This window comes from Mobula birostris, chromosome 7 (assembly GCF_030028105.1).
Source record: "Mobula birostris isolate sMobBir1 chromosome 7, sMobBir1.hap1, whole genome shotgun sequence".
Taxonomy (NCBI): Eukaryota; Metazoa; Chordata; class Chondrichthyes; order Myliobatiformes; family Myliobatidae; genus Mobula; species Mobula birostris.
In genome coordinates this window covers 143,973,780-143,984,864 of record NC_092376.1, presented here as the reverse complement: position 1 = coordinate 143,984,864, position 11,085 = coordinate 143,973,780, and the positions used below count along the sequence as shown (strand labels likewise).

General features: G+C 39.5%; 1 protein-coding gene across 1 annotated transcript; it reads left to right on the top strand.

Annotated features, from left to right (window-relative positions):
- Positions 1–7,845: 7,845 nt before the first annotated feature.
- On the top strand, positions 7,846–8,961 carry LOC140200973 (neuropeptide Y receptor type 6-like). Its single transcript, XM_072264613.1, has one exon. The coding sequence runs from the start codon at positions 7,846–7,848 to the stop codon at positions 8,959–8,961; it is 1,116 nt and encodes a 371-aa protein (XP_072120714.1).
- The last annotated feature ends 2,124 nt before the right edge of the window (positions 8,962–11,085 follow it).

The following is an 11,085-nucleotide window of genomic DNA, read 5'->3' as shown; positions in this document are numbered from 1 at the left end:
CCCAAAAGAACTGATGCAGTATAGGCATAATTTTACACTTCAAAGCAGGTAGATGTGTTTGCAACTACAGTACCAGCTCCTGCTCCTTAACTAGGTGGGGGTTTTCAATTCTCAAGTGCAGATGGGAAGTTCTGACTCTGCTTAGATGAATGCCAGTCCTGGGTTCCTATGCACTAAGGCTGGTAAATCATTAATTAAGTCGGCCTAGTCCTTGTTCATTTCAATGGGAAGAAACAGCCATGAATTGACACGTTGTTTCTTTTTCATTTGATTTAACTAAATCGTTTCAAACGTACTTAGTTAATGTTAAATACATTTTTACAGAAATTTTAATGTTTAATAGTCTGTGCATGTTTGAAACACTCAAGCTCAGCAATAGTAAACTTATTGCACTGGAGAGAGAAAAGTGGAGATTCAAAGTTGAAAGTAAATTTCTTATCAAATTACATATGCTGTATGTCACCAGAGTCATTTTCTTCCAGGCATTTATAGGAAATTAAAGAAATATAATAGAACTTAAGACTAACTATATATAATAAAGTCTGACAAATGTCCAATATGCAAAAGTGAACAAATTGTGTCAACCCCATTCTCCTGCCGTCTCCCCATAACCTTTGACACCCTACCTGGAAAACAACCTATCAACCTCCAATTTAAATGTACTCAATGACTTGGCCTCCACAGCCAACTGTGACTTTTAGTTCCACAGATTCACCACCCTCTGGCTAAATAAATTTGTTCTAATCTCTGTTCTAAATGTGTCCTAGACTCATCCACTATAAGAAACATGTTCTCCACATCTTCTCTATCTAGACCTTTCAATATTTGATAGGTTTGAATGAGATCCCCACTCATTCTTCTAAACTCCAATGAGTACAGGCCCAGAACAATCAAATGCTCTTTATATGTTAACCATTACATTCCCAGAATCATTCTTGTGAAGCTCCTCTGGATGCTCTCCAATGCCAGCACATCTCTTCCTATATAAGTGGCCCAAAACTGCTCACAGTTCTCCAAATGTGGTCTGACCAATGCCTTATAAAGCCTCAGCATCACACGTTTTCTCTTATATTCTAGTTCTCTCAAAATGAATGCTACCATTGCATTTGCCTTCCTTACCACCGACTCAACCTGCAAGTTAACCTTTAGGGAATCCTGCACAAGGACTCCCAAGTCTCTGCAGCTCTGATTTTTGAATTTCCTCCCCACTTAGAAAATATCCCCTCCAGCTATCTTCCTATCATCCACAAACTTGGCCACTAAGCCATCAATTCTGTCACCCAAATCATTGATCTGAGGCCCTCCATTAGTTGGGGTTACTAATGCCTCCACAATCTCTTCAGCCACCTCTTACAGAACACTGTGCTGTAGTCCAAAAGGTCCAGGTGACTATCAAACTTCAGACCTTTCAATTTCCCAAGCGCCTTCTCCTTAGTAATAGCAACTACACTCATTTCTGCCCCTTGACACTCTTGAATTTATGATATACTGTCTGTGTCTTCCACAGTGAAGACTGGCACTAAATAGTTGCTAAGTTTGTCCGCCATTTCTTTCTCACCCATTACTACCTCACCAGCATCATTTTCCAGTGATCCAATATCCACTCACAACAGAGAGAAGAAAGCATGTCCTTTTATTCTTTATATATCTGAAAAAAATCCTCTTTGATAATATTGGCTAGCTTACCTTCATATTTTATCTTTTCTCTTCATACGTTCTTTTTAGTTTCCTTCTGTTGGTTTTTAAAAGCTTCTTTTTGCTATATTATTTGCCCTCTCTTTTGCTTTTATGCTCTCTTTGACTTCTCTTGTCAGTCATGGTTGCTTCATCCTTTAGAATACTCCTTTAGCTTTAGGATGTATCAATCCTGTGCCTTCTGAACTGCCCCCAAAAACTCCAGCAACTGTTGTACTGCCATCATCCCTGCTAGTGTCCCCTTCCAATCAACTTTGGTCAGCTCCTCTCTCATGCCTCTGTAATTCCCTTTACTCCACTGTAAAAGTGATACAAGTGACTTTAGTTTCTCCCTCTCAAACTGCAGGGTGAATTCTACCATATTGTGATCACTGGCATCAACAGTCAAAGTTCAAAGTAAATTTATTATCAAAGTACATATATGCCACCTTATACAACTCTGATATTAATTTTCTTGCAGGCATACAAAATAGAATAACCATAATGGAATCAATGAAAGACGACATCAGTTCAGGTGTTCAACCAGTGTGCCAAACAAAACAAACTGCAAATACAAAAAGAAATAAATAATAATAAATAAATAAACAATAAAATATCAACAACATGAGATGAAGACTCCTTGAAAGTGAATCCATAGGCTCTGGGAACATTTCAATGTTGAAGTGAAGTTGATTGAAATTATCCCCTTTGGTTCAAGAGCCTGATAGTTGAGGGGTAATAACTATTCCTGAACCTGGTGGTGTGAGTCTTGAGGCTCTTGTGCCTTCTTCCTGACGGCAACAGAGAGAAGAAAGCATGTCCTGAGTGGTGGGGGTCCCTGATGATGGATGCTGCTTTCCTGTGACAATATCTCATGTAGATGTACTCAGTGGTGGAAGAGGGGAGGGCTTTACCCATGATGGACTGGGCTGTATCCACTACGATTAGTTGTATTTTCTTTTCAAGGGCATTGGTGTTTCCATACCAAGCTGTGATGCAGCCAGTCTATAGACCCTCCACCACACATCTATAGAAATTTGTCAACATTTTAGAAGCCATGCTGAATCTTCACAAATTCCTAAAAAAGTAGAGGCGCTGCCATGCTTTCTTGGTAATTGCATTTACTTGTCCTCCAAACTAATAACATTGAGCAATTTAAAGTTGCTGACCCTCTCCACCTCTGATCTTCCAATGAAGACTAGCTCATGGGCTTCTAGTTTCTTCCTCCTGAAGTCAATAATCAGCTCCTTTGTCTTGCTGACATTGTGTAGAATGTTGTTACTGTGGCTCCACTCATCCAGATTTTCAATCTCATTCCTCTCTGCTGATCAGCCTACAACAGTGGTGTCTTCAGCAAGCTTATAGTATATGAGGAAGCAATATCTGAGCTTCCTCATAAAAGCATGACTCTCCATTGTGGTTAGTGATGAGAAACTAAATGCTGACTTAATGCTGATACTTAACACCCATGGGCGAACACTTTGTGATGTAACCCTAACTGGAGTTTAGTGCCTTCTTCAATTGCACTAATAATGATACTATCACTGTGGTAGGTAGTATATTCCTCACCTTAGGTCCAGCAAAACATTTCCAGATCAGAATGATGTGCGAGTTGGAAGGACACCTGCAGGCAATGAAGTTCCATTTGCTGTTGTTCTTCATAGCTGTAGAGATAACATGCTTTCGAGATACTGTCAGAATAGATTATGTGAGTAACGGAAGATTTTGTAAAATGTAGATTATATACAATATTGCACAAGTGTGAGGGAATAAATGTTTGGAAGGATGAGTGACATGTCACTCAAGTATCTGCTTTGCTCTAGAGGCAATTGAACTTCTTGAATGTTGTTGGGAGCAGTACTCATCATGGTCCTTTTCTGAACTTTGTAGGTGCTGGCTTTGGCATTCAGGAAGCGAGTCAGTCACCATGGGATGCTCTTTTTCTGTTGTATCCCCAGTATTTGTGTCATTGAGTTGTACAGCATAAGAACTGGCCCTTTGGCCTACCACAGGATATGTGCTTGGTCCAGCTGAGTTTCCAGTTAATGGTTTTGGCAGTTACATCATCCTTTCATTAGTGGTGTCAAGCTGGGCTAGTGCACTAAGGAACAGCTGGGTAGTTACTATCAGCATAGCTGGAGTGGGGGCAGAAAAGCATTGTTATCCTGAGAAAGGACAGTTGATTCATAACTCACACAGCCATGGTCAATCCGCCTGGGGTTGGGTATTCACCAGTTCAGCAAATTACTTTAGAATGGTAGCCATCCGATCGCAGAACACTGGGTTTTTTGACCCAATCAGTTCCCCTCTACCACCACTCTGCTCCGTCTAGCAGAATTAGTCCTTACTCTTAATAATTTCTCCTTTGGCTCCTCCCACTTCCTCCAAACTAAAGGTGTAGCTATGAGCACCCATATGGGTCCTAGCTATGCCTGCCTTTTTGTTGGGTTTGTGGAACAATCGATGTTCCGATGTTCTGGTATCTGTCCCCCACTTTTCCTTTGCTACATCGACGACTGCATTGGCGCTGCTTCCTGCACGCATGCAGAACTCGTTGACTTTATTAACTTTGCCTCCAACTTTCACCCTGCCCTCAAGTTTACCTGTTCCATTTCCGACACCTCCCTCCCCTTTCTAGATCTTTCTGTCTCTGTCTCTGGAGACAGCTTATCCACTGATGTCTACTATAAGCCTACTGACTCTCACAGCTATCTGGACTATTCATCTTCTTACCCTGTCTCTTGCAAAAACGCCATCCCCTTCTCTCAATTCCTCCGTCTCCGCCGCATCTGCTCTCAGGATGAGGCTTTTCATTCTAGGACGAGGGAGATGGCTTCATTTTTTAAAGAAAGGGGCTTCCCTTCCTCCACTATCAACTCTGCTCTTAAACGCATCTCCCCCATTTCACGTACATCTGCTCTCACTCCATCCTCCCGCCACCCCACTAGGAATAGGGTTCCCCTGGTCCTCACCTACCACCCCACCAGCCTCTGGGTCCAATATATTATTCTCCGTAACTTCTGCCACCTCCAACGGGATCCCACCACTAAGCACATCTTTCCCTCCCCCCTCCCTCTCTGCATTCCGCAGGGATCGCTCCCTACACAACTCCCTTGTCCATTCGTCCCCCCCATCCCTCCCCACTGATCTCCCTCCTGGCACTTATCCGGGTAAGCAGAACAAGTGCTACACATGCCCTTACACTTCCTCCCTTACCACCATTCAGGGCCCCAAACAGTCCTTCCAGGTGAGGTAACACTTCACCTGTGAGTCAACTGGGGTGATATACTGCATCCGGTGCTCCCGATGTGGCCTTTTATATATTGGCGAGACCCAACGCAGACTGGGAGACCACTTTGCTGAACACCTATGTTCTGTCCGCCAGAGAAAGCAGGATCTCCCAGTGGCCACACATTTTAATTCCACATCCCATTCCCATTCTGACATGTCTATCCACGGCCTCCTCTACTGTAAAGATGAAGCCACACTCAGGTTGGAGGAACAACACCTTATATTCTGTCTGGGTAGCCTCCAACCTGATGGCATGAACATCGACTTCTCTAACTTCCGCTAGGCCCCACCTCCCCCTCATACCCCATCTGTTACTTATTTTTATGCACACATTCTTTCTCTCACTCTCCTTTTTCTCCCTCTGTCCCTCTGAATATGCCTCTTGCCCATCCTCTGGGTCCCCCCCCCTTGTCTTTCTTCCCGGACCTCCTGTCCCATGATCCTCTCGTATCCCCTTTTGCCAATCACCTGTCCAGCTCTTGGCTCCATCCCTCCCCCTCCTGTCTTCTCCTATCATTTTGGATCTCCCCCTCCCCCTCCAACTTTCAAATCCCTTACTCACTCTTCCTTCAGTTAGTCCTGACAAAGGGTCTCGGCCTGAAACGTCGACTGCACCTCTTCCTACAGATGCTGCTTGGCCTGCTGCGTTCACCAGCAACTTTGATGTGTGTTGACTGGGTTTAAATAACAGGTTAGATTTACAGAGCAGCACTCATGTACTGAACATGCTTGTGCCACCACAAAGAATGTTACCTCTGCCATCAGGCACCTCATATAAGTTGAATTTCCAAGAGCTAACGTGGAATTCAGCACCATTTCCTCGAGGGAAAGCATGGGCTCCAGGTCGGACTTCAGGCTGTGTGCAAAGTTGGAGTTGGATCCACTCATGGTTCCAGTCATTTTATTGGCTTTGGGTAGATTTGGTATGCTCTTAGCATCTCCATGTGTACATGTAACACGACTCTGTTCTTTGGGATTCTGTTAGCTGTGCTTCATTTTTCATGAATACTTCAGAATACGTTGACATTATGAAGTATGGCAGTGAATACTTCCTACATATAACACCAGCTTCACAAAACCACACGGCCACCTGCATGAGGGTCTAGGTTGCTCCATTAATTACAGTGTCCTCCTGCCCTGTGTGTGTGTGTTGCCGACGAATATCCCAGCAGCGGTATCAAGGAGGGCAACAAAATCTACATTTCTGATACACTATTCTATCTGCTTCAGCTGCTCCCACAGCTCCAAGCAATGTGCACTTCAGTTAGATGTGGGTTGTGAGATTTAATTCCCCGGTTTTCAGCCAGATGGGAGTAAATCTGAACCTCCATGGTAGCTTGCAGAAAAGTTGACCTGCCGGGTTTGAAAGGAACTACAGCTGATTGGCTGACTGACAGCTGACTTCAGTATTGTTGATCCACTCCACGGGCATCTGGTGAAAGATTCTGCTGAATTAATGCCAGCTGCCTTCCATGAGGATTAAATACGCAGAAGAGAATTGGTCTGGATAGAATGTGAAAGTAATGGGAAACAGGAGATGTAAGAACAGCTGACACCAATAGCTGTAGCTGGACCAGAATACCTGAGCTTGCCCTTCAACCTCTGGTCTGTTAGCGTCTAATATGTGTGGTGGTCTGGCTGTGCTCCATATCCCGCAATACCACAGAGGAGTTACTGACATCATTAATGACAAATAGGCAGCATTTGATTGTTTATGTTCCTAATTTTAAGTTGCCTTTAAAGCCAAGTAACGTCATATTAATACAAAACTCTGGTCTCAGTTATTTGAAACAGTGCCCTTGAAATAAATCAGTCATGGTACTGTGAGCTAAGCTTATCTATTTAGATTTTATGTGCAATCATGACAGCTGCTGGCACTCGTTAATCACTCTAGAAGGTGGTATTCTCAAAGTCTATGTCCAAATCTGCATATGATATTTACATACCAGATGAATTACTGCTCTAACATTATATAGCAGAAACAACTGCAAACTCTGAGTGGTATGACTTATATAATTCAACTAATATCTTTCCAGAAACTATAGAGAACAGAATAATCTATGAGCAAGGTAACAGGTGGATGATTAATTTGATCCAAAGAATAACTCAGGATATATTACTGGAGAAAACGCAGGGAGAATAGAATCTATGAGGTGATTATCCATTTACAGAGGTTTCTGATTTATCTCATGCCAAAATGATGTGTAAGTTAACTAGTACTAAATATGACATAAGCAAAATGGATTACTTGTGTCTTTAAACTCCCCAAGCTAAAAGTGCTATGTGTAACTTCAGTCCTTATCAATCAGCACATGTGACTGAATTTATCCACAACCAACCAGTGTTTATTATGTGCATCAACTAAAATGTTTGGCAAACACATTCATATGAAGGTGAGATATTGTGAATGAAAATTTAGCTATTACCCAAAATGAAATATGTGCTACGAAGCTGAAAATAAATATTGTCAAGTCTGGAAAAACTCTATTTTTCACCAAAGTACCACTACCTTTATGAATAATGTTCAATAAAATTATTTATGTTTGTAGACAAAGCCTGCCACAGTAATGCAAATCACATCATAACTGTCAGATATTTTTTGACTATTATTTTACCAAATGCATATGAAGAACGACTGTCTTTAAAAGGAAAGAACTGCATTCAGTGGTTGAATTGCTAAAGGCTTCATTAAAATTAAAAACTCCTTGCACATACAATGAATTAATCTTATATTTTTATTGGCAGGATACGTTAATTTGAAACTGGAAGACCAAAGCTGAATAAAAATCACAAAGTGAAAATCATTATTTTGTGAATGTGTTCTCTGAATTGACATAAGATTTTTGTAACTATAATGACTGAATGATGAAAGCAGATAAAATGGAAGAGTCAAGGTACAATCACAGTGTAAATATTTCTGAAGTTATCTATGATGGCACCAGGCCCCATTTTGCAGACTTTGATTCATGCCAAGCATCTTCACCTGTAATGTTTCTGTTAATTCTTGCATATGGTACAGTAACTATTGTAGGGCTCTTTGGTAATTTCTGCCTTATTTTCATCATAACAAGACAGAAAGAAAATCATAATGTCACTAATATCCTGATTGCAAATCTTTCTGTATCTGATATTCTTATCTGTGTCATGTGTATTCCTTTCACTATTGTCTATACACTGATGGATTACTGGATTTTTGGAGATGTCATGTGCAAAGCAAACTCATTTGTCCAGTGTGTATCTGTTACTGTGTCTATACTTTCTTTAGTTCTGATTGCTATTGAAAGACACCAGCTAATTGTAAACCCACGTGGCTGGAAGCCTAGTGTCTCCCACGCTTGTTGGGGGATTGTACTCATCTGGTTCATATCCCTAATAATCTCCTTCCCCTTTATCACATTTCATTTGCTTACAGATGAACCTTTTAGAAATGTCTCTTTGCACTCAGAATTTTACAAAGATAAATTTGTCTGTATTGAGATCTGGCCATCAGAAACCGATAGACTAGTCTTTACCACCTGTCTCCTTGTGTTTCAGTACTTTGCTCCCTTCTGCTTTATATTTGTTTGCTACCTAAAAATCTTTATATGCCTAAAGAAAAGAAATGGCATGGCGGATAAAATGAGAGAAAATGAAAATCGGATAAATGAAAGCAAAAGGATAAACATGATGCTGGTTTCAATTGTAGTAGCATTTACAGTCTGTTGGTTACCATTGAACATCTTCAATGTTGTCTATGACTGGAATCATGAAGCACTGATGAACTGCCACTATAATCTTGTATTTACAATATGTCATTTATCAGCAATGATATCGACCTGTATTAATCCCATCTTTTACGGATTTCTCAATAAGAATTTTCAGAAGGATTTTAATATGCTAATTCACTGCAAATACCAAGCTACTCAAGAAGAGTATGAAAATATTGGTCTTTCAGCCATTCATACAGATGTATCGAAATGCTCCCTGAAATTAAACAATTCCTTCCCAAATACCTAACAGATCATCCAAATTAATCATATTTTACAGTGATACTCATATAACTTGTCAACTAATATTGGATTTTTATACAATGAGCATTCCTAAGATTCGGAAGCTATCTAAACTAAAAATAACAATAGAATAGGAAGGTGTCAATGGAAGAATTCCTTAAAAAGAACATTTACCCAACCATAAAACTAATTATTCTAGCTATTGAATATCCTGCCAGTTACAATTGATTATTTAACCTTGGCCCTTGTAATTACATGCACAGAGATAAAGATCATATTTTAATTTCTGTCATATTATTATTACATTCCAATATTTTGATTTCAATGAGTTACAAACATATTTATATCCTTTCCTTAGAAGTTCCGGCATGGCGATAGCTTTCATGTAATACATTATGCTATGTAACCAGTAGTCATTCATACAATTCCTTCAAGATACAAAACATGCCCTTCAAAAGAAAAAAATGCCTAATTATTCTAGTTTTCTTGCAGTTCTTAGTCTATTTCAGAGAGGGCCAGAGCATTTATAGGTTCAAATTTACCTGTGGGTGATAATCACCAGAAACAATGAGAAACAACAGAAGAAGCCTCTTGATGAAATGAGGGTCAGGGATTTATGGACAGGGCTTAGTTCTTGTTGCTTGGGCCCAAATGGCAGCACTTGGCACTTGCACCTTGTAGAGGTGAGTTCAACCATGGGCATCATGGGCTGGATCCAGTGCAATGTTAACTATTTATTAAACTAAATGGCAAGGATAAGGGAAAAGGTGGACATACAGAGTTAGGTCACAAAAAATCTAAGGTTTCACTGAATGTTAGAACAGGTTCCACATTCTAGGTAGCCTAACCCTATCTGCATGTATGAAAACTGTGACAAATAATAAAATGGTAAACTTTAAAGACTAAAAATATACAATTAAATACCCTTTAGATTTTCTGGCAGGAACTACTCTACTTAATCATTTTTGTTGATTTAATGCAATATTGCACATAGAATATAGATCTAATTTCAATAACATATTCTAGTTTCTGGATTATTATGATATATCCTTATTCAGTCAATGAACATTGGATAATAACAAAATTTACAGTTTATACTTAAATCAACCACCTTCTAAACGTTTGTGTCCTTTGCTCTCTCATCTTTAACTAAGACAATAATTCTGCTCTTTTATATAAAATCAAAGCTACAACTATATAAATATTTATTTGTCTTTCTAAATAGATTCTATGTAATATCGGTGTAAATCTGTTTCATTGATATATTCAAATAGCCATACACAGGTAAACAACTACATGTTACTTTAACTGTATGCTATCCACTAACTAAGGAATAGTGTACTTACACACAGATATTCTAAAGCATATGTATTCCTGATAATAATTAAATACATTTGGGTTGATTTACAAACGTGTATATTTCATCCACAAAAAAGAACAATAATCACTTGAAGTTTAAAGTATTGGTCCAGATATCCAGAATATGTTCCCTAATCTCTGAGTAACTTACTTGATGAAGCTTGATGAGTTTTAAAATTTATAGAATTGATATTTTTGTCTTCAACTGCTTTGTTTTAAATGCCCAGACTTATCAATCAGAATAGCTCTTTAATTGCAATTTGAAAATGTAGAATGCTGGAATCTATAATGAAGGACTTACAGTAAAAACAGACACCTTGAAAAGAATAACAGGGTTGAATAGAACATGTGTGGATTTACAAAGAGAATTATGCTTAACTAACACCTTTGAGAATGTGACTGGTAAAATACACCATCGGGGACCAATGGCATGCTGTCTATTAGATTTTCAGAAGACTTTCAGTAAGGTCCCACCCACACAAGAAATAGGTCTGTAAGCTGAGGGCATATGGAGCTGTGGGATATAAACAAATGAAGTGAAATGTAAATAAGTAAGAAAATGGCAGATGCAATATAACACTAAAAATATGAAGTTATCCACATCGGTGCATAAAACAGAAAAGCAGACACTTTTGTTAACAGTCAAGATTTGGCTATTGCTGATTATCAAAGGGAACTATGTGCCCTTATGCACAACTCACTGAAGGCCATCAAGCAGCTGTAGAAAGCAAATTGAAAGACAAATGGGATGTTGAATTTTATGATAGAGGTT

Excerpts from the sequence above, each read along its gene's own strand:
- LOC140200973 (XM_072264613.1), top strand. The coding sequence starts at position 7,846 with ATGGAAGAGTCAAGGTACAATCACAGTGTAAATATTTCTGAAGTTATC.